General features: G+C 46.0%; 1 protein-coding gene across 1 annotated transcript in view; it reads right to left on the reverse strand.

The window, feature by feature from the left end:
• The window catches only part of ACACB (acetyl-CoA carboxylase beta), an 89615-nt gene that overhangs the window by 34848 nt on the left and 30374 nt on the right, over positions 1-24393 (reverse strand). Inside the window, exons 11-28 of the mRNA XM_038762529.1 lie at positions 24182-24391; positions 22826-22996; positions 21609-21770; positions 20280-20443; positions 18241-18391; positions 17142-17245; positions 16136-16217; positions 15160-15305; positions 12594-12744; positions 10003-10137; positions 8846-8992; positions 7659-7847; positions 6481-6581; positions 5766-5854; positions 5552-5676; positions 2653-2766; positions 1269-1382; positions 282-371 (exon numbers count right to left, since the gene is read on the reverse strand). Of these exons, the coding sequence (XP_038618457.1) occupies positions 282-371; positions 1269-1382; positions 2653-2766; positions 5552-5676; positions 5766-5854; positions 6481-6581; positions 7659-7847; positions 8846-8992; positions 10003-10137; positions 12594-12744; positions 15160-15305; positions 16136-16217; positions 17142-17245; positions 18241-18391; positions 20280-20443; positions 21609-21770; positions 22826-22996; positions 24182-24391 (2445 nt within the window). The remainder of the gene's footprint in view (positions 1-281; positions 372-1268; positions 1383-2652; positions 2767-5551; positions 5677-5765; positions 5855-6480; positions 6582-7658; positions 7848-8845; positions 8993-10002; positions 10138-12593; positions 12745-15159; positions 15306-16135; positions 16218-17141; positions 17246-18240; positions 18392-20279; positions 20444-21608; positions 21771-22825; positions 22997-24181; positions 24392-24393) is intronic.

The following is a 24393-nucleotide window of genomic DNA, read 5'->3' on the forward strand; positions in this document are numbered from 1 at the left end:
ATGGACTAAACAACAGAGATCTTGAGTCTTGACAGTAAAGAAATAAGAGGAGGCCTTTTCTCATTCCAGAGTGATCCACGGGAGAGCACGGTGGAGTGAAGCGCTTGGTTCTTGTGAACTAATAAAGACGTCAGTCCTGCTTTCTCCCATGCAAAGATCTCTCTTGGGAGCCGATATTGCTCACCGGAAGCGTCGGGAGAGGAGGGATATGGCCCACTCGGGATTCTTGGATTCCAGTTTTGGGTCGGGCTGCTTCCCAAGATTCTCCTTCCCCCACTTACCTCCAAGGAAGCCATGCAGACCACAGGGTTAACGTGGTAGAAAAACATGGGCAGGACATCAAAGATGGTCGTTTCAGACAGGATCAATTTCTAAAATGGACAAGAGAATGGGAAAAAACCCTCACCTCTGTTGGAAGTGTAAGCAAGCAACTAAATCTACAGGAAGAGTGGAGCCGAGTGGAGAGGTTGGCTGTGGGCTTTAGTGCTTAGTACAGTGTTCTGCACGCAGTCAGTGCTCAATAAATACCATGGATGGATTCATTTATGATTGAACACTGCCTTTGGAATGGCAACTGATGGCCCCCATCAAAGTCACTCAGGTAAAAGCTACTAGTGCCCAGCAGGCTGTATAAGATTCTTATTTTCTCCAGGAGACTCTTGCTGGAACGGTGTTTTCCCAAACACTTCCAATTTAATCAGTGGTATTTACTGAGTACTTACCATGCACTCAGCACTGCTCTAAGCACTTGGGAGAGTACGGTTCAATAGTTGGTAGACACGATACCTGCCTTCGAGGGGCTTACAGTCCCTCATTCCCTCAAGCCATAAATTCATCTCATTTCCCCACCTCACGTCTCTAGAGTTCTGATTGTTACCCATATCTTTATCCCAGTCACCCCCAAACCATTCTTCTTTTCCCCCTTGAATTTCTGTGTTCAAACCCCAACCCTGAATTCTAATCGCATTCCTCCCAATCAGCTAGTTTAGGCAGGTTTGCGGTCCCCTGACTGTCAAACAGAAAAGCAGTGTGGTCTAGTGGAAAGGACACAGGCCTGGGAGCCAGAGGACCTGGGTTCTAATTCCAGCTCCGCCACTTGTCTGCTGTAGGGCTTTGTGCAAGTCACTTAGCTTCTCTGTGCCTCAGGTCCCCCATCCCCAAAATGGGAATTCAATAGCTGTTCTCCCTTCAACTTAGACCGTGAGCCCCACGAGGGCCGTGATTATCTTGTATCTACCCCAGTGCTAAGCAAGAAGCGCCGTACGTACCTTCAGGTTGTCGGGGCAAAACTGGTGTCCGTATAAGTCGATGGCAGAAAGGAAGATAGACTCCACCTGGTTGTGCCTTAATTCGTAGGAAGGAAGGTGAGAAGCTATCAAAACCTGCAGGGGGAGGAAAAATAATAGGGGTGTCTTTCAGGTTGAAGGTGGTTCCACTGACAGCAGACTTTACCCGAGAATCTCTTGTGCGCTTTGGCCGTGATGATTCAGTTGGGCACCGTTTCTAGCCTCTGGTCGCTTGTGCTGACAAACAGTGAAGATGGGAAAGGTATGTCCTACCGCCAGCCAAACAAGGAGCTGGACTTGTTTTTGTAGGAAGGTGGAGAATGTAGAGAGGCAGCGTGGCTTACTGGAAAGAGCTTGGGATTCAGGGGTCGTGGGTTCTAATCCCAGCTCCGCCACTTGTCAGCTGTGTGACTCTGGGCAAGTCACTTCACTTCTCTGTGCCTCAGTTACCTCAGCTGTAAAATGGGGGTTAAGACTGTGAGCCCCATGTGGGATAGGGACCAGGTCTAATACGTTATCTTGTATCTACCCCAGTAATTACCATGGTGCTTGGCACATAGCACTTAATGAGTACCACTTAAAAATCAACCAAAAAATAAAAAACACCAATGCCAAGTATGGTACTCAGAGGGTCTTAGTAAGGGTCAGGAGGCTCTTGTCTACTTTACTGTGGAAACTAGAGGAAAAGTGAAAACACAAAATGAGGAAGGAAAAACAAAGCCATCTCCTAAATGGTGGGAAAAGAGTGGGAAGAGCAGTGGGGAATCTGGAAGCCCAGGGCACTTGGAGACCCAAAGATCAATATTCACTCCTTCAGTCAACTGTATTGATTGAGTACTTAATATGTGCAGAACACTGTAATAATAATGTTTTGGGTATGTGTTAAGTGCTTAGTATGTTCCAGGCACTGTAAGATGCACTGGAGTAGGTTCAAGCTCATCAGGTTGGACACAGTCTCTGTCCCACACAGGGCTTATAGTCAATTCCCATTTTACAGATAACAACTGAGGCCCAGAGAAGTGAAATGACTTGCCCAAGGCCACACAGCCGATAAGTAGCAGAGGTAGGATTAGGACCCATGACCTTCTGATTCTGATTCCCAAATACTCCACCATGCATTAAACGCTTTGGAGAGTCAACTGCGACAATTCATTCATTCATTCAATCGTATTTATTGAGCGCTTACTGTGTGCAGAGCACTGTACTAAGCACTGGGGAAGAACAATTCAGCAACAAATATAAACAGACACATTCCTGGCCCACAGTGAGCTGACAGTCTAGAGATAGAGAGAGACAGATACGAATAGAAATAAATAAGATGTTGCGGGACTGGGGGGCGGAGAGAACAAAGGGAGCAAGTACTTACCTGCCTGGCTCTGAGGGCCACCTTGGAGTGTTCGGTCTTGCTGAGTTGGGTGAGCTCATTGAGAATGGCCAGCAGCTCGTCGGTCAGTGTGGGATCAGGGCCACACAGCTCATCCTTGGGGCGGGAAAACAAATCTCGGGTTAGCTTTTCTTCCCACAAAGGAACCTACCAAGCATCCCTACCCCAAAACACTTACTCATCCTGGACACGATAACACAGCTTGGTTGAGGTGGATGAAGCGAAACCATAGGCTCAGCAATCCATTGGTAGGTAACTAGCCAGTGCCTGTTTAGTTCTAAGTGCCCGGGAGGGCACAGTTAAATTAACAGACAAGATCCCAACCCTCAGGAATCTACCAGCTGGTCGGGGGAGACAGACACTAAAATAAATTACGGACCAGAGAGACAACGAGGTATAAAGTTATGTGACGATAATAATAATAATTGTGGTATTTGTTAAGTGGTTACCATGTGCCAAGCACTGTTCTACACGCTGGTGTAGATACTATGTAATCAGGTTGGACACAGTCCCTGTTCCAGATGGGGCTCACAGTCTTAATCCCCATCTTCCAGATGGGAGAACTGAGGCACAGAGAAGAGAAGAGACTTGCCCAAGATTACACAGCAGACACGCGGCAGAGCTGGGATTAGAATCCATGTCCTCTGACTCCCAAGCCCGTGCTCTTTCCCCTAGATCATGCTGCTTCCCATGTATGTAAGTTCCTTGGGGAGAAGGGGTAGGGCTTCTTTTTTTTTTAATGCCATTTGTTAAGCGCTTACTATGTGTCAAGCACTATTCTGTGCTCTGGATAGATACAATTTAACCAGGCCGGATACAGTCCCTGTTCCACATCGGGCTCAGATTCTAAGTAGAAGGGCAAACAGGGATTGAAATGTCATTCTGCAGGTGGAAAAAGTGAGGTCCAGAGAAATTAAGTGACTTGCCCAAGGTGATTAAGTTGGTGCTTAGTGGTTTACAGCCCCAAGTGCGTAGTTGATGATGTAGGGAAGGAAATGGGGAGGCCCAGTGGAAAAACAAAAGGGTTGGAAGTCAGAGGACCTAGCTTCTAATCCCAGCTCTGCCACTTGACTGCTGGGTGACCTTGGGCTAGCCATTCACTTCTCTGTGGCTCAGTTCCCTCCTCTGTGAAATGGGGATTAAGACTGTGAGCCCTATGTGGGACAGGGACTGTGTCCAAACCAATTATCTTGTATATATCCCAACGCCTAGTACAGAGCCTGGAACATCGTAAGCATTTAACAAATACCACAGTTATTATATTGTACTCTCCCAAGCATTTAGTACAGTGCTTTGTGCATGGTAAGTGCTCAATAAATACGACTGAATAAATATTATTATGTTTCCCAGCACAGTATCACAGAACCATTAAATGTCCAATCTTAACTTCAATAAGGTTCTGAGGAACAGTAACAACGAATGGGATATCATGCATGCTGATATAAGGAAAAACTGGAGGGCTGAGGCCTATTATACTCTCCCAAACACTTAGTACAGTGCACTGCACACTAAAGGCACTGAATAAATACTACTGATGGACTGACCCCTCTCAGAGGGCACTGAAAAAGGGGTCATTCACCAGAACTGTTTAAACATAATACCTCTTTTTTAAAATGGTATTTGCTAAGTGCTTATTATGTGTTTAAACACTGTTCTAAGCACTGAGTTAGGTACAAGTTAATTAGGTCAGACACAGGCCCTACCCCACATGGTCCAAATAGGAGGGAGAACAGGTACAGTTAGGGAAACAGAGGCTGAAAGAAGTTAAGTCACTTGCTCAGTGTCACACAGCAAGCATTTGGCAGCTGGCATTAGAGCCCAGGTCCTCCAATCTCCCAGACCGGTGCTCTCTCCACTAGGCCACATGGTTTCTCTTTTAATAATCATCACAGTCATGGTATTTATTAAACACTTACATGCTAAGTGCTGAGATAAATGTGAGAAAATTAGATCGGCCCCAGTCCCTGTCCCACATGGGGCTCGCAATCTAAGCGGGAAGGAGAATGGGTATTTTCTCCCCAGTTTACGGGTGAGCACAATGAGGCGCTGAGAAGATGCAACCTGCTCAAGATCACAGAGCAGTCCAGCAGCAGAGCTGCGACTACGACTCAATTCTCCCGACTCCCAGGCCCGTGCTCTTTCCGTTAGGCTTCCCGGCCTTATGGCATTTTTTAAATGGAATTTTTTTAAGGGCTTACCATGTGCCAGGCACCGTACTAACTGCTGGGATAGGTACAAGACATTCAGGTTGGACCCAGTCCCTGTCCCACGTGGGGCTCACAATCTTAATCCCCATTTTACAGATGAGGGAACTGAGGCACAGAGCACTGAAGTGACTAGTCCAAGGTCACACAGCACACAAGAGGTGGGGTCAGTATTAGAACCCAGGTCCTCTGTCCCCCAGGTCTGTGCTCTTTCACAGCCAGCAAAGCAGCATGGCTCATTGGAAAGGGCACGGGCTTTGGAGTCAGAGGTCATGGGTTCAAATCCTGGCTCTGCCAATTGTCAGCTGTGTGACTTTGGGCAAGTCATTTAACTTTTCTGTGCCTCAGTTATCTCGTTTGCAAAATGGGGATGAAGACTGTGAGCCCCCTGTGGGACAACCTGAACACCTTGTAACCTCCCCAGTGCTTAGAACAGTGCTTTGTACATAGTAAATGCTTAACAAATGCCATTATTATTATTATTTCCATTACCACTTCTCTTAGTAGTAAGAGTAGCAGTATTTATGGAGCACCCACTGGGCACAGTGCACAGTACGAGGCGCCTGGGAAGAACAAAGTAAAGAAACGACCCAGATTACAAAAGAACTTACACTCTAATGGGGGAGAGATGGACATACAGCTATTGACATCCAAAAGGAAATGATTTGTCAACTTACAATTAACATGGTCACCAGCAGATTTTTCTTGGCCACTTGGGCGTGTGAGAAAATACAGTCCAGCACTTGGGACATATCTGGCTTGAACTGTTCCCTGAGGTTGATGACACACTTGTCATAGTGCGCTACAAAGACAGGAAAGGGCATAGAGTCAGACTGCGAATCGGCGACCTGCTGCTGGATTCTCTCCAGACAGGAATTTTACGGGTCTTGCCTTGTTGAAAATTATGTTCAACGTGTAAGTATTTTCTTAATAACTCCAAGACCACTGCTGTCATATAGCCACGTGTTCCACTGCGGTATCTGGGGAGAAATGAATGCAGGCACTGTTAAATGGTCACAAAGTACTGTTAAGTTGGAGTTTTATGATTACATTAAAATAAAAATACCCAATAGAACGATCCCAGGAGACTCCGATTTCTGTCCTGATTTTTTTTTAAAGGGTGTTAAGAACCCACTGTGTGTCAAACACTATTCTAAGTACTGCGGTAGATACAAATTAATTATTTCGGACACAGTTCCTGTCCCTCAAGGGGCTCGAGGTTTAAGCGGAAGGGAGAACAGGAGAACTGAGGCACGAAGAAGTGAAGTGACTTGCTCAAGGTCATACAATGGACAATCGGCAGAGCCGGAATTAGGATCCTGGTCCTCTGACTCCCATGCCTGGGTTCTTCCCACTAGAATACGCTGCTTCTCTACTTTAAACGATTTTGATAAGGGAAAGCATTCAGCTGATAGTATGATTAGTGATTCAATGCATAGAAGCACATAAGCCTTTTCAAGTATTTCGCCAATGATTGTTATATTAACTGGCTTGGGGTAGACAAGACCACTGAAAGACAAGGTGGAATATGGGTGCAATTTGCAAAAGGGAGCTAAATTTGCTTCCTTTTGTTTAACTCTCCTATTCGAGGGACCCCCAGATTTACCTCTGGACAAGCTGCACAATGCTTTGTGTGTTCATGAAGAAAACTTCTCTATCCGCCTTCCGCTGCAAGGTGGCAGCATGGCAGTCCAACACATTTGCTATCTAAAACCAGGAGCGAAAAAAAAGGCATTAGGCTCTTAGTAAGCAAGTAATCTGGGGTGACATAAAAATACTAACCGCAGCACTGATAGGGTGCTTACTGGTTATGAAACACTGTAGTAAGTGCTGTGAGAGTGCAAATGAATCAACTAATGGTGTTTATTGAGCACTTACTATGTGCAAAGCACTGTACCAAGCACTTGGAAGAGTATGACAGAATTAGCAGACATGCTCCCTGCCCATAATTAGCTTACAAAACAAGTTCCACATTCCCTGCCCTCAAAGAGCTTACCACTTAATGCCTAAATCAATGGCATTTTTGAGTGTTTACTGTGTGCAGAGCACTGTACTAAGCGCCTGGGAGAGAAGGATACAATAGAGTTGAATGGTCTGTTACCTGCCTGCTTGCAGTCTAAAGGTGGACATGGATATTAAAGTAAATAAATGACAGACAGGTTCATAGAGCATCTTTTCCAAGCTTCATTTCAGACCAGTTTTAAGTCTCCAGAGCCTCTCTGATGAATGCCCAGGCCCGTCTGCCCTGAATTTCACCATCGAAGAGGAATAAATGGGGTTCCACTTTCCTAGCATCCTGACCCACTCCATCTTAAGCTATTAAAAAAGAGGAGGCAGACCCAAAGGGCATCAGGGAGTCCAAAGGGGATGAAAAAGTCATCAGGTGAACCTCAAGATTGAGGGTTCAACAATAATAATAACAGTGATATCTGGTAGGTGTTACTATGTGCCAGGCACTGCACTAAGCACCAGGGTAGATGCAAGCTAACTGGATTGGAAACAGTCCATGCCAGTCAATCGTATTTACTGAGTACAGAGCACTAAGTGCTTGGGAAAGTATAATACAACAATTAACAGACACATTCCCTGCCCACCACGAGCTTACCCACATGGGGCTCACAGTCTTAATCCCCATTCCAGAAGAGGTAACTGAGGCCCAGAGAAGTGAAGTGACCTGCCCAAGGCCACCCAGCAGACAAGTGGGGGAGCCAGGATTAGAACCCAGGTCCACGCTGCCTCCCAACTCAGAACGGCGATGAGACTTTCCCCTGGTGCCACTTTTACCTGTTGGCTGGGGAACTGGCAGAGCACAGAGGTGATGTTACTCGCGTACTGGGCCATCACTTTGCGGACCGACTTCTCCACGGAGGGCGGGATCCGGCCGGACACGCTGGTCATAATCTCCTGCAGCTCCAGGAGGGGCAAGGAAGGGTCCCGCAGAGTCACTAGCAGCTTGGACACCCATTCCTTGATCTGACGGGGGCAAAGAATACCATTTCCTCACCCTTGTCGGTCGGGCTTTATCGTGTCTGTAAGATCCTTTCATTTATCATAACTCTGGGGTTTGTTAAGTGCTTACTGTCTGCCAGGCACCATACTAAGCGCTGGGGTGGATACAAGCAAATCACGTTGCACACAGTCCTTGTTCCATATGGTGCTCACAATCAATCCCTGTTTTACAGATGAGGAAACTGAGGCAAACAGAAGTGAAGTGACTTGCCCAAGGTCACACAGCAGGCAAGTGGCAGAGCCAGGATTAGAACCCATGACCTTCTGACTTCCAGGCCCGGGCTCTATCCACTATGCCATGCTGCTTCTAATTAAGCCACTTAAATAAAAAAAAAAACGGTATCTGTTGAGAGCTTACTATGTGCCAAGCACTGTCCTAAGCATTAAGCCATTTTTTACTATGTGCCTAGCACTGTTCTAAGCGCTAGGGATGGTATGCGTTTAGCAGGTTGGACCCAGTCTCTGTCCCACACGGGGCTTGCAGTCTAAGTGGGAGGGAGGAGGATTTAATCTCCATTTTAAAGATGAGGTAACCGAGGGACAGAGACATTAAGTGACTTGCCCAAGGTCACACAGCAAGCAACTGACAGAACTGGGATTAGGTCCTCCGACTCCCAGGCCTGGGCTCTTTCCATTAGGCTACACTGCTTCTCGACCATATGCCTCAGAGCACCCTTACTGCACTGAAAAAAAAACAAACAACAAACCAAAACGTTACAAAGGCTCTGATAATCAAAAATTTAAGATGTTACCAAAAGGTCAGTTCTGATGATTCACGGAAGAAGTGTTTGTTTTTTTTGTGACGGACTTAAAGGATGTTATTTTACTAAGGTATATCATGAGGTGATAATGGCTCCATAAGCTTTGTTCTACCCCTTATTTGAGCAAGACCCTAGGGTCCAATCCATTCGAATCTCTTGGCTCTCTAGTTGCTAATGCTATTTCAGAGACATGCTCTTCACCTTTGCACTGAAAATAGGTTCTGGCAAGCAGTAGCCATTCATGACGTTGGTCAGATTCTCTAGCACATTGTGGAAAACCTGGTGCAATTTCTCCCCCATAATAGGCAAGGTTTGCTGGGCAGGGAGGTTTCCTGTGAATGGTTCAGCCTGTTGGGAAATACGAGAGAGAAAAGACAAGTTGGATGTAATCGAACAGTTAGGCAAGTCACTCCTTAGACTGCACTGGCCAATTTCAAACAGGCACACCAAGTAAACACTTAGGAAAGGAAAAAAAACCCGATTCCTAACAGTACTGACTTAAGCTCGCCCTCTAGACTGTAAATTCGATGTGGGCAGGGAACGTGTCTACCAACTCGGTTATACTGTACTCTTCCCAAGTGGTCAGGACAGTGCTCTGCACACAGTAAGTGCTCGATAAATACCATTTATTGGTATAAATATCACTAATTACCATACCATAAATACCATTAATGATATAAATACCACTGATTAATGGTATTCACCTCATGCCTAATGACTGCAGGCCACTGAATGGAGCACTGGGACAAATACAACAGAATCACAAAAGTGTCCCCTGTCTAGAGGGAGCTTACACCAAAACCAACTGAGAATGACCAAACTGAAATCCATCGAAAGGTTTTCTCCATCACCTAGTCTCTTTGGAAAAGTCGAGAAATGATGCATTTTCTAAGGATGCTTTTCTGAGTCACGAATAAATCACATTCATTTCCCAATTCCCTACTGATGTTCTCTGCTGATTTTCGACTGACAGTTTCTACTACTGGGTAAATGAACTTAAAACGTCAGGTGGAAGGATGATTTAACCAACACTTAGTGCTTTGGGGTTTTTTGTTTTGTTGTCTGTCTCCCCATTCTAGACTGTAAGCCCGTTGTTGGGTAGGGACCGTCTCTATATGTTGCCGACTTGTACTTCCCAAGTGCTTAGTACAGTGCTCTGCACACAGTAAGTGCTCAATAAATATGATTGAATGAATGAATGAATAAAAGGCACTATACACGTTACACTCTCAGACTCTCAGACAGGAATTCAGATTGAGGCATCAAATTGGCAATATATGTTTCACAGAGATATTCTTTGAGGGGAGGGGACTAAGCAGGCAAATGACAGCCATTATTGTGGCAGCCACAGGACTTACCGGGTGGACTTTGGATGGGTCATCCAATTCCAGTCTGGCCACTGAGCACCCTGCCTCCAGCACCGCTCCAGGGCGCTTTATGTAGTGGACCCGGCCGGTTTCTTGGACGTTCAAGGTCATGATCATTTTCATCACCTGTTTTGCAGAGGAAGAAAATAATAACAACAACAATAATGGTATTTGTTGAGCACTCACTCTGTGCCAAGCATGGTTCTAAGCTCTGGGGTAGATAATAATAATAATGATAGCATTTATTAAGTGCTTACTATGTGCAAAGCACTGTTCTAAGTGCTGGGGAGGTTACAAAGGGATCAGGTTGTCCCACGGGGGGCTCACAGTCTTCATCCCCATTTTACAGATGAGGTCACTGAGGCTCAGAGAAGTGAAGTGACTTGCCCAAAGTCACACAGCTGACAAGTGGTGGAGCCAGGATTTGAACCCATGACCTCTGACTCCAAAGCCTGGGCTCTTTCCACTGGGCCACGCTGCTTCTCCAAGTTAATCAGGTTGGACAGAGTCCCCTGTCCCACGTGGGGCTCACAGTCTTAAATCCCCTTTTTACAGATGAGGCCACTGTGGCCCAGAGAAGTGAAGTGACTTGCCCATGGTCACACAGCAGACAAGTGGTAGAGCCGGGATTAGAACCCAGGTCCTCTGGACTTCCAGACCCATGCTCTTTCCATTAGGTCTTGCTGCTCCTCTGCTGGGTGACCTTGGGCAAGTCGCTTCGCTTCTCTGGACCTCAGTTTCCTCATCTGTAAAATGGAGGGTTAGATATCTGTATGCCCTCCTTTAAACTGTGAGTCCCATATGGGACAGAGACTTTATGTCATCTGATTTCCTTCTATCTACCTCCAGCACCAAGAAGAGTCCTTGGCACATATTAAGCTCTTAAAGAAAATATGACATTGCATGTTTATGAAAGGAATGAGGAAAAGAATCACCTAATAACTCTGAATATGTCTTTCAGAGAGCTGAAAGAAAAGCCAGATTCTATATCCTTCACTTACCTTGCTATATGAATTTTATTATTGCATGTGTTTGTGAAAGGGAAAGGAACAAGGAAAAGAATCACTTACCTAATAACTCTGGATATGTCTTTATTTCAGAGAACTGAAATAAAAGCCAGGTTCTATATCCTTCACTCATCTTGCTATATTTTATTATTGCATGTGTTTGTGAAAGGGAAAGGAACAAGGAAAATAATCACTTACCTAATAACTCTGGATATATCTTTATTTCAGAGAGCTGAAATAAAGGCCAGATTCTATATCCTTCACTCATCTTGCTAGATATTTTATTTATTAATGGCATTAAATGCTTACTTTGAGCCAAGCACTGAGGCAGATACAAAATAATCAGATCCTCATAGGGTTCCCAATCTTAAGAGGGAGGGAGGGAGAGCAAGGCACTTTGCCTCTATTTTACAGAGGAGGAAACCAAGGCACAGAGAAGCCAACCAACTTGCCCAAGATCACCCAGTAGGCCAGTGGTAGAGCTGTGACTCGAACCTTTGTCTTCAGACTTCCGGCCCTGGGCTTTCCCCACGAGGCCGTGCCGGCATGTGTATTTTTGCGGTTTTCCTCCACAACCGGGGCCACAGCAAGGACAATTTGATCAGATCAAATTCTGAGAAGCAGAACCGCCTAGTGGAAAACACAGGCCTGGGAGTCGGAGGACCAGGGTTCTAATCCCAGCTCTGCCTCTCTTCTCCTGTGTGAACTTGGGCCAAATACTTCAAGTCTGTGCCTCAGGTACCTCATCTGTAAAATGGGGATTAATACCATGAGCCCCATGTGGGGCAGACTGGAAGCGCGTTGTGGGCAGGGAATGTGTCTGTTTATTGTTGCATTGTACTCTCCCAAGCATTTAGTACAGTCCTCTGTACACAGTAAGTGCTTGATTAATACTGACTGACCTACTATCTTGTATCTACCCCAGTGCTTAAGTACTTAAACACCACAAAGCAAAAAAAAAGCCAATGGACCACTAACAAATACAGCCCTTGCCCACCCAAAACACACACACACACACACACACACACACAAAATCTCTCTCTCTCCACAAAAGGATGAATGGATCACAAATCACACACACAGCCACCTCTAAGTAATCCCCACTGTCTCCTAAGATTGGGGAGCCCCTCAGAAGCCAATGCGTCTGAGCTCCTCAGAATCTAGCAATGATCCTCCTCACACCAAGCCCAGAAGACAGCAAACTGGAAAATCAGCAAAATTGAGTTTGACTGTCCTGTCCATGCAACGTCAGGGAGAGAATGTGCTCCAGCACTAAGCGCCAATGAACAAATGGCCAACAACAGAGACTCCGCCCCAGTAGCAACATGGCTTAGTGGGTAGAGCCCAGGCCTGAGTGTCAGAAGGACCTGGGTTCTAATCCCGGCAAATCACTTCTCTTCTCTAGGCCTCAGTTCCCTCATCTGTAAAATGGGGATAAAGAAGGTGAGCCCCATGTGGGACAGGGACCATGTCCAACCTTGTATCTACCCCAGTGCTTAGTGCAGTGCCTGACACACAGTGAGCGCCTCAAATATCAGAATAAAAAAGCAAGTCAAACTTCCTCCCTCCGATCACCTCTATCTCCGCAAAGCTGTTCCCAGCCACCACATGGCCTCCATCCTCCACCGTGTACTGCAGCAGTTTCCCAGCGGAAGGCGATCTCAGGACCGTCGGGTCATTCTCTTTCTCAAACACGCACGTTTTGTTGCCAATCGTGATTCGATAACTGCAGGCAGGGAAGAAAGTGAGGCACACATGTCCATCGTGAATCATGGTGTTCATCCCTTTAAAAATATTCAAGGTCAGCAAACCTGATTCAATGCCACAGAGGGTTGGCAAGTAATAATAATAGTTATGGTGTTTATTAAGGGCTTACTGTGTGCCAGGCACTGTACTAAACACTGGGGTGGATATAAGCAAATAGGGTTGGATACACGTGGGGCTCACAGTCTCAATCTCCATTTTCCAGGTGAGGTAACTGAGGTCCAGATAAGTGAAGTGACTTGCCAACAGTCACACAGCAGACAAGTGGCAGAATGGGGATTAGAACTTCTGACTTGCTGGCAAAGGACTGCCAGAATGCTTTTGGTTAGTGAGAAGAGCATGGAAATGCTTCCAGGCAATTCAGCTCCGCCACTCATCTGCTGTGTGACCTTGGGCAAGTCATTTAACTTCTCTGGGCCTCAGTTCCCTCACCTGTAAAATGGGGATTAAGACAGTGAGCCCCACTTGGGACATGGATTGTATCCAACCTGATCAGCTTGGATCTACCCCAGAACTTAGTACAGTGCCTGGCACATAGTAAATGCTTAAAAAAATACCATTATTATTATTCTAACAGCAACAAATGCCATTTTAAAAAAATAAAAGCCCCGAATCTGGTAATGCTGTTCCCTAGTGAGAGGAATGACTCAAACAAAGATTCAAGGTTCAAGAGATTTTTCTCCTCTGAAGCTAGTATTTGACCTAGAGGACCAGAGTCACAAGGCACTGTGACTACTAATCAAGCAAAAACTCCTCACTCTTGGCTTCAAGGCTATCCTTCACCTCATCCCCTCCTATCTCACCACCCTTCTCTCCTTCTCCAACCCAGCCCGCAACCTCCGCTCCTCTGCCGCCGCTAACCTCCTCACTGGGCCTCGTTCTTGCACGTCCTGCCGTTGACCCCCGGCCCACGTCCTTCCCCTGGCCTGGAATGCCCTCCCTCCACACATCTGCCAAGCTAATTCTCTTCCTCCCTTCAAAGCCCTACTGAGAGCTCAACTCCTCCAGGAGGCCTTCCCAGACTGAGCCCCCTTTTTCCTCTCCTCCTCCCCATCGCCCCCCGGCCCAACCTCCTTCCCCCACCACAGCACTTGTATATATTTGTACATATATATTACTCTATTTTAGTTGTATATATTTACTACTCTATTTTATTAATGATGTGCATATAGCTATAATTCTATTTATTCTGATGGTTTTGACACCTGTCTACATGTTTTGTTTTGTTGTCTGTCTCCCCCTTCTAGCCTGTGAGCCCATTGTTGTATAGGGACCGTCTCTATATGTTGCCGATTTGTACTTCCAAAGCACTTAGTACAGTGCTCTGCACACAGTAAGCGCTCAATAAATACAATTGAATGAATGAATGTATTGGGTAATTCTCAGGTTAAAAAGTTACAGGCGTTACAGTGGTGGCATGGGGGAGAATTTAAAATTGAAAGTATAAAAATTGGAAATATCAAATATTAAAATGGAATTTGGGTCATGGGAACTATTCGGGAAGAAAATGGCACTTCATTCCAGGTGTAGCAGATTCCTCTACCCTCTATGGAATGAGTCCAAAGGCTCATTCCATAACTCAGTCAATTCAATCATACCCACAACCCAAAAACTACCCTTCTGAAACCCTGAGATCTCTTCCAATTCAGAATCTGGACAGATGAACATTATGAATTATGGCTGCCTTTTCTGAAGACAGAATAATTTTATCCATGTGTGTGACTGTGTCTTCAAAGGCTATAATGCAATCCATTTTAGGTAAGAGGCCTTACAGAAATCCACTAGTCCATAAACTCACTGCAGACTGTCAGCTCATTCTGGCCAGGGAATCTACCAACTCGGTACTCTCCCAAGTGCTTAGTACAGTGCTCTGCACACAGAAAGCACTCAATAAATATGACACTGATTGACAAGGGGGAGGTACTGGGTGTGTGTCTCTGTTGTACTTTCCCAAGCAGTTAGGGCTGTGCTTTATTGCTGAATTGTACTTTCCAAGCACTTAGTACAGTGCTCTGCACACAGTAAGCACTCAAAGATACGACTGCTTGATAACTAAGCCTCAGTTATCTGTAAAATGGGGATTAAGGCCACAAGAAGCAGCGTGGTTTAGCAGACAGAGCACAGGCCTGGGAGTCAGGAGGACGTGGGTTCTAATCTCAGCTCTGCCACTTGTCTGCCATGTGACCTTGGGCAAGACACTTCACTTCTCTGTGACTCAGTTCCCTCCTCTATAAAATGGGGATTAATACTATGAGCCCCAAGTAAGACAGGATGTATCTCCTACCTGATTATCTTGTATCTACCCCAGTGCTTAGAACAGTGCCTGGAAGATAGTAAGCGTTTTACAGGGACCATTTCAAAAAGACAAAAGACCTACCTATCGATTTCTTCTTTCATGTACGTGGTGTAACTGTTCCCGTCATACGACAGGAGCAATCCCCCGTCATTCAGCCTGTGAGCATCTATCTCGATGTGACCGTCGTTCATTATGAGAACAAACATAGTGAGAGACTGACGGGCCACCTGCGGAGAAAGTTTGGCACGCGATGTTACAATGGCAGGATGCCGTCTCCGCAGAAGCGGTCCTGTTCATCATTCCTCCAGAGATCCGTTTTTCACCCTTCACCTACTAGTTGATAATACTAATAATGATGACGGTACTTGTATGGTACTAGTTAAGACCTGGGTTTCCCAGCTCTGCTCCCCAAAATCTCTGCAGAGCTTGATTCATTGCCAGGGCACCTGGGGAAATGTGTCTCAAGGAATAACCCCAATAAGACCCCTGAGCCCCCAGCTGGACTACAGCTCCTGGAGGACGGGGATAGTATATCTATTTCTTTTTTTTTTTTTCTTTTAAATGGTATTTGTTTCGCATTTCCTATGTTCCAGGCGCTGCAAACACTGGGGTCAATATAAGCTAATCAGGTTGGACATAGTTCCTGTCAGCATGGCCTAGTATGAGAAGCAGCATGGCCCAATGGATATGGCATGGGCCTGGGAATCAGAAAGACCTGGGTTCTAATCCTGACTCCATCACTTGTCTGTTGTGTGACCTTGGGTGAGTCACTTCACTTCTCTGGGCCTCAGTTACCTCATCTGGAAAATGACAATTAAGACTGTGGGCTCCTTTTGGGACAGGGACTGTGTCCAACCCAATTTGCTTGCATCCACCCCAGTGCTTAATACAGTGCCTGGCACATAGTAAGCACTTAAATACCACAATTCTTATTACTATTATTCATATGTCATTTCTTTTTGCTGTACTTTCCAAGCACCTAGATTTTGAGCTTTACAATTTCCTCTCTTTTTTCCAACTCCCAGCACGTAGGGGGAGAACCTCAGGTAGTATTTACCTTGAGAGTATACTTGACGCCACCATAAATAAGCTCTACATCGACAATGTTTAACAGAGATGCTGCTGGGAGAACCTGGCCCCTGGAAGACAAGAAGGCAGACAGCATCCCCAAGCAAAAAAAGTCAACCACAGGGACTTACCTTTATTCCGTTAACCTCAAAATCCTGATCCTGACCTTTCCCTCTCTGGAATGTCCTAAAGAGATTCTTGAGTGAGTGATCAGTTCTGAGGCTGAATCAACCAGAGGTGGGTGATAAGTATCTTCTATAGGACTGGACAGTTTTGAGAATGAAAAGATTCGGGGGCAATCCAGGGGACCCAAGGGTCAAAAACTGGATGACAGAGGGCTAGAAATCCAACCACCTCACTGAGGCGCCTCCTTCCCATAATACTCTCCCAACTGCTCAGGACAATTTTCTGCACAAGGAAGGTAATCACTAACTACAGCTAGTTGCAATATTGGTATAAATAGGACCAAGCATTGTATCTTGTGGAAAGTAACCATAGGCTGTGACTCTAGACTGCAAGACATTCCTTGCCTGTTGTTACTGATATATTTTACTCTCCCAAGCGCTCAGTACAGTGCTCTACCTCCAGTAGGCCTTTAATAAATATGAATGACTGAAAGATGGCTTGGCCCCTAGCTGGAGACCTGGAAGCTAAAGAGTCAGGGGCTGTTTTATTTTTGCTTTCACTAGCATTATCTGCAGACAGAAACACACTCAAGAACTAGCACTCCTTTCACCCAATAAAAACAGGGAAACATCTTTTTGTTCTTTGCATTTTACCTACAAGCTGTTGGACTGTTACCTCCTTGAGGGCAAAGCTCCTATCTACTAATGCCACTGACCTTTACCAAGTGCTTAGGACAGTGTTCTGCAGAAAGCGCTCAATAATCAGTATTGTTCATTGGCAAACTAGCCCCCGAAATTTACTTAGAGGATGCACAATGACACTTATAACCCCTAGCTAATAGGAAAAGACAAATCGATAGCACACAGTACCTTTCAAGGCAATGCAAAAAGTCGGTCATACAGGTCCTGAACAAGGCATCGGCTACATTCAAAGCACCGCAAACGACCCCAAGCATGATGTCTGGCTTCTCGGCCTAGGAACAAATTTCTTTTTCAGTGCACGAGGCGACCGTGGTCGGGTAGAGAGCAAATCCAGCAAAAACAGCCAACAGGGCCTGCACTGTAATGCCTTGTGGGCAGAGAACATGTCTGAAATCCGCCCTTTCCTCTCCACCCAAACTGCTACCATATTAATGCAAGCACTTATCCTTTCTCGCCTTGATTATTGTATCAGCCTCTTTGCTGACCTCCCAACCTCCTGTCTCTCCCCACTGCAGTCCACACTCCACTCTGCTGCCCAGGTCAATTTCCTGTAAAAACGTTCAGTCCATGCTCCCCGCTCCACAAGAAACTCCAGTGTTTGCCCACCCACCTCCGCATCAACAAAAAACTCCCCACCATTGGCTTTAGGGAATTCAATCATCTTGCCCCCTCCTACCTCACCTCACTACTCTCCTACAACAACTCAGCCCAGGCACTTCATTCCTCCGGTGCTAACATTCTCACTGTACCTCGATCTCATCTATCTAACCACCGACCTCTACCCCATATCCTACCTTTGGCCTGTAATGTCCTCCCTCCTCAAAATCGGACAGGTAATTGCTCTCCCCCACTTCAAGGCCGTATTGAAGGCATAGCTCCTCCAAGTAGCCTTCCCTGACTAAACCCTCCTCTCTTCTCCCACTCCCTTCTAATTCACCCTGTCTTGTTCCCTTCATTCATCCTCCCTCCCATCCCCACAGCACAACCGAATATATCTGTAATTTATTTATGTACATTAATGTTCATCTTCCTCTCTAGACCACGAGCTCATTGTGGGCAGGGAAGGTGTCTACTTGTACTGTCCTCTCCCAAGTGCTTAGTACAGTGCTCTGCACACAATAAGAACTCGATAAATAAGATCAAATGAATGAACATCTATTGATTCTGATGTATTGTCCGCTCCAAAAAGTTAGTACCAGTACTCTGCATATAGGATGCTATATAAATACCACAGATTGACAGACTGAAGATTGTTCTCGTGTCTTACCTGGACCCTCTCTGCAATAAGGTAATCCAGCCATCCAGTGTCAATGTCGTTGCCTTGGAAGCTTTCAGTTTCTAGTAGGTTAATAAGATATTCCACGGTGGTCCGGAAATCCCCACGGATGGACAGTTCCTTCAGGGCCACCACCATGTTCCTTTTTAAAAATTCACATTTGTCCTTAAAATGCCAATTATAGATGCATCACCTCAAGATTAATTTGAGACCCTCAGAGCATTTCGCACCTTTTAACCTCATTTATCCCCACAACAGAGCTATTCCACTATGCCCATCGTATGGATGATGTAATCGAGGCAAGAGAAGCATCTGCCCAATATCACAAGGCTGGCCCGATGGTAGGGCTGAGCCTGGAACTCGACTCTCCCAGCCCTCAGTCAAACGCTTTTTCCATCGCAAGCATGTCCAACGGATACAAAGTAGGAAGTGAAATCGGGGAACGGCAATTACTCAGTGACTTTGAAGGGACAGGGAGTCAAATCTGGAGTCTTTCAGACTCACAGCGAAATTCACCAGTTCAATTACCCACTTCACCGTGTTCTTCCTAGGCCTGATGTAGGTGTGTAAGTTAAAAGAATGGCAACGGATCTTTGAAAAAGACTGGGCTGGATATTTCACCATTTTGACAAGAAGCAGTGAGGTCAAGCAGAAAGAGCCCAGGTTGGGAGTCAGAAGGACCTGAGTTCTAATTCCAGCTCTGCTTGCTTGCCTGCTGTGTGGCCTTGGGCAAGTCGCTTCATTTCTCTGGGGCTCAGTTCCCACATGTGTAAAATGGGGATTAAGAATGTGAGCCCTGTGTGTAACACTGACTGGGTCCATCTTATTTGTATATACTCCAGGGCTTAGTACAGAACCAGGTACATAGTAAGCGTTTAACAAATATCATTAAAAAAAAATTCTGACTGAGGAAACCCATGATCCCAGCTGAATCTCTTAAAAACTGAAAGGGCTGTTCCCAGAGTCAAGCTTTAATGAAATACTGTAGCCAAAACACTACACTCCCATCTCCTTGAAATATTCCTCTTTGAAGGACAGAGATCTGACCTCAGAAGGAAGTTTAGAATGAGAAAGCTTCACCAACTCAGTAGATTAATGATAATTCTCAGGGTCACTATTTTTCCAAATCACTTTAAGACATGCTATCACCAAAAAAAAAATAATAATAGGGTGGAAAAAGATATGAGAGTATGAAAAACAATAATGTGGGGAAAGAGGAGTTTTAGAATAATCTAATTCTAGATTAGGCACAATCTAGTGCCTTCTCTGCAATTATGTGTTTTGATTTTTAAAACAACTCCATTACAAACAGCTTAAGGTATCCAACATATTACCACTTTTTCTGTTACCCAAGGCACCTCTTTTCACCTCCTTCACCCCGAGGATCCCTTTTGAGCCATCCCCAGGGGGGTGTCTTTGATTGTGAGCCACCCTAGGAATGACCACTGAGTCTAATTCCAACCTGTGTATTCTCTCCTAACTCGTCATACAGTGTTGTGCACATGGTAGTTGTTTAATAAATACTATTACTACTATTTCTAGGTCATTTCAAATTGTGCCTCTTCCACATATTCAAAATGTTTTCCAGTTGCTGAATAGGACAACTCATTTCGGACTCATTTCTAAGAGATTCTGTTTTTCCTGTTCACCTCCCGGATCTTCACCGAGTTTTGAATTCTGGGGCCCATGACCTGATACTACTTTGTCAACTTAAAAACAGAAATGCGTAAAATAAGAAGCAGCATGGCGTACTGGATAGAGCACGGGCCTGGGAGTCGGAAGGTCATGGGTTCTAATCCTGGCTCCGCTACATGACTGCCGGGTGACCTAGGGCAACTCACTTCACTTCTATGGGCCTCAGTTACCTCATCTTTAAAATGGGGATTGAGACTGTGAGCCCCATGTGGGACAGGGACTGTGTCCAACCCAATTTGCTTCTATCTGCCCCTGCGCTTAGTACTGTGCTTGGCACATAGAAAGCGCTGAGGAAATACCGTTATTATCATTATTATTATAATAGGGATACTAACGAAATTGCCTCTTCCCGGTTCTCTCCCCAGGAGAAGCAGTGCCCAAACTGGGAATCAGCAAACTCGTGTAAGCCGCCGGAAGCTGCCACGCTGAAGTAACCCCACACGTTCTTACTGCTGCGAAAATTCAACTCCTGAACGGTCCCGGAGCTTGGCTTAAATCCCTGCAATTCACAGAAAGAACAAAATTACAGGTATGGAAAACCAGCATCTGGACACAGGAAGTGTATTTTAGGAAAACAAGGGAATCGCCAGAAAAAACCCATTGATACCCCATGGGGAAATCTCCAACAAGGGGTAAGATTTGGAATAAGTGGGATTCTGACTGTTGTCGGTATTCCCAGCCTAGGCAGAGGAAGCAGTCTGAGGCATGAATGTGGCTTGGCTTTGGGCTTTAGGGCATCCTAACGCCCGATAGCTGGGAGACAACAACAGCTCATGGCTCTTCGGAGCAGAAGCTGCTTTAACGTAGAGAGCCAAACAGACTAGAGCGAAACCACTACTGGGCATAACAGCAGCGTGGCTCAGTGGAAAGAGCATGGGCTTTGGAGTCAGAGGTCATGGGTTCAAATCCCGGCTCCGCCAATTGTCAGCTGTGTGACCGTGGGCAAGTCACAACTTCTCTGTGCCTCAGTTACATCATCTGTAAAATGGGGGTTAAGACTGTGAGCCCCCCGTGGGACAACCTGATCACCTTGTAACCCCCCCAGAGCTTAGAACAGTGCTTTGCACATAGTAAGCACTTAATAAATGCCATTATTATTACTATTATTATTAAATGCCACAGAGATGCAAACGACAAGCTCACTGTCTGCTCAGAGAGGATGGGGCTGTTAGTCCCACTTCAGCCTCCTTGAGCCCAAGGGTGCACACATAGAGAAGCAGTGTGGCTCAGTGGAAAGACCCTGGGCTTTGGAGTCAGAGGTCATGGGTTCAAATCCCAGCTCTGCCACTTGTCAGCTGTGTGACTTTGGGCAAGTCACTTAACTTCTCTGAGCCTCAGTTCCCTCATCTGTAAAATGGGGATTAAGACTGTGAGCCCCATATGGGACAACCTGATCACCTTGTATCTCCCCCAGCACTTAGAACAGTGCTTTGCACATAGTAAGCTCTTAATAAATGCCATCATTATTATTATACACACACATCCTGTCAGCAGCATCGTCTTAGAATACGAGAGACAACTTTATGTATAAGAGTATACAATTACAAACACCCAATTTTCCAAGCTTTTAGGGGTCGTGTACACACACACACACACACACACACACACACACACAAAATACATAGTCTATGAACTCTAGCAGTAACAGTGGTTCTCCAACTTACCTCATCAGGATTTTCGCTGGTGATTCTAGCAGCAATAACATGGCCTCTAGGGACTGGAGGATTTGTGGGATTTTCAAAGGAGATGGGTAAGATCCCCCAGGGTAACTCTCCATACAATACTCTGATGTCCTTCAGCCTGTTGAGCGGCACCCCCATCGCAATCTAAGATGAAGATAAAGCAAAGGCTTTAGACTTGTTATCAAATGCCCAGCATAAACTTCCAAGCTGACTCATTTTCCACAGCAGAGCCGAGAGCCAGAAAATACACATAATAGCAATGCTGTTCGTATCTTCCGATAAATTCTTTCCCTCCCCTTCCTTCCAAAAAAAACCTTATAGGAGGGTAGTGCATCATTATCAATGGTATTTGTTGAGCACATACTGTGTCTGAAGCACTGTACTGAGTGCTTGGGACGGTACAACAGAGTTGGTAGATGTGTTTCCTGCCCATTGTGACATAAGAAACTTACAGAGGAGGGTGGCCTGGTGGAAAGACCAGGGGCTTGGGAGACAGGTAACTTGGGTTCTAATTCTAGCTCTACCACTGGTCTCCTGTGTGCCCTTGGGCAAATCATGACACCTCTCTGTTTCCTCCTCTGTAAAATAAGATATTTGCACTGGGCTATATATCCCCTCAGCACTTTGATACTCCCCTCAGCCCCACAGCAGTGAAGTAAATGTGCTTATATACTCAATATTTCTCAGGACCATAATCTCTTTTAATGTCTATCTCCCCCTGTAGACTGGAAGCTTCTTGTGGGCAGGTATCATATCTACAACTCTACTATATTGGACTTCCCCAAGGGCTTAGTACACAGTAAGTGCTCAGTGAATAATACTGCTAGCTTGTTTTCCTGCCTCTTATATTGTAGACCCCATTTGGGACCCACATTGGGTCCAAAAGTCTTGTATCACAGAGAAGCAGCGTGGCCTAGTGGATAGAGCCCGAGCCTGAGAGTCAGAAGGACTTGGGTTCTAATTCTGGCTCTGCTCCTTGTCTACTATGAGACCTTGAGCAAGTCACTTCACTTCTCTGGACCTCAGTTATCTCATCTGGAAAAGGGGTTTTAAGACTGTGAGCCCCTTGTGGGACAGGTACTGTATCCAACCTGATTAGGTTGTATCTACCCCAGCGATTAGGACAGTGTTTGACAGAGTAAGCGCTTAACAAGTACTATTATTTATTAACTATTAGGAGATGGGCGAGAAGGCTCTACCTGGAGTTGGGCGGCTGGTAAGTTAACATCCGCAATCATTTCGGTGCAAGGGTGTTCCACTTGCAGGCGGGGGTTAAGCTCCAGGAAGTGGAAGCTGCCATTGTCGCTGTATAGGTACTCCACGGTTCCTGCGCTCACGTAGCCCACAGTTTTGGCCAGGCGGACAGCACACTGAAATGGAAAAACGGGGGAGAAAAAGTAATCTAAACATGTCAAGCGACTGGGGAAAATGGCATACGGTGAGAGGAACTCCCCATCTTCTTCTTCTTCAAATGCCATCGAGTCATTTCCAACCCATGGTGACTCTGTGGACGTGCCCTCTTCAGACGTCTCATCTTCTGTCATGAGGTTGTTCTGGTATGTGTATCCGCAGAGTTTTCTTGGTAAAGATATGGAAACTCCCCATATGGCCACAATCCAGGTTCTCCATCCAGCCTCCCGAGTTTCACCTGCTACTCCCCAGCACATTCTCTTCATGCTCCCAAGCCAACCTTCTCTGCTCTACAGTGCTCTGCACACAGTAAATGCTCAGTGAATACAACCGAATGAAGGAATGGTAGACCCCAGGCCTGGGAGTCAGAAGGACCTGGGTTCTAATCCCAGCTCTGCGACTTGTCTGCTGTGACCCTGGGTAAGACACTTCACTTCTCTATTCCTCAGTTACCTCGTCTGTAAAATGGGGATGAAGACTGTGAGCCCCACATGGGACAGGGACTGTGTCCAACCCGATTATCTTGTATCTACCACAGAGCTTAGAACAGTGCTTGACAAATAGTAAGTGTTTAACAAATACCATCACCACCGTCACCACACATCCACACACAGTCAACCTGCTCCATATACTCAAATATGGACGGTGCAGCAACACACACACACACACACACACACACAAAAAAAAAAAAAAAACCAACAAAGAAACCCTCCAAAAAACAAAAAAACAGTAGGCAGAGCATAATGCAGTCGGGGACACAGGGGAATTGCAGAATTGGAGCCAAATCAGGAGGAGTGTGGCTTCCCGGCCTGGGTCCTTGGGAGAAGGCGGAAGGAATCAGGGCAAGAGGAGCAGCATGGTATAGAGGCTAGAGCATGGACCCGGGAGTCCAAAGGTCATGGATTCTAATCCCGGCTCTCACACTTGTCTGCTGTGTGACCTTGGGCAAGTCACTTCACTTCTCTGGGCCTCAGCTACCTCGTCTGTAAAATGGGGATTGGGACCGTGAGCCCCATGTACAACAGGGATTGTTTCCAACCTGATTACCTCGTATCTCCCCCAGCGCTTAGAACAGTGCTTGCCACATAGTAGGCGCTTAACAAGTACCATTATTATTATCATTACTATTAACGCACACGGCCTACCTGCTCCATATACTCGAATACGGCCGGGAGGGCGACGGTGGCCGGGGCCTCCTCGATGATCTTCTGATGGCGCCGCTGGATGGAGCAGTCTCGGCCGAAGAGGGACACGGCGTTGCCGTACTGGTCGGCCAGAATCTGAACCTCCAAGTGGCGGGCGTGCTGGGCCAGCTTCATGATCAACACGGGCGAGCCCGGGATCTCGCTCTGCACCT

Source organism: Tachyglossus aculeatus, chromosome 21 (genome assembly GCF_015852505.1).
Source record: "Tachyglossus aculeatus isolate mTacAcu1 chromosome 21, mTacAcu1.pri, whole genome shotgun sequence".
NCBI lineage: Eukaryota > Metazoa > Chordata > Mammalia > Monotremata > Tachyglossidae > Tachyglossus > Tachyglossus aculeatus.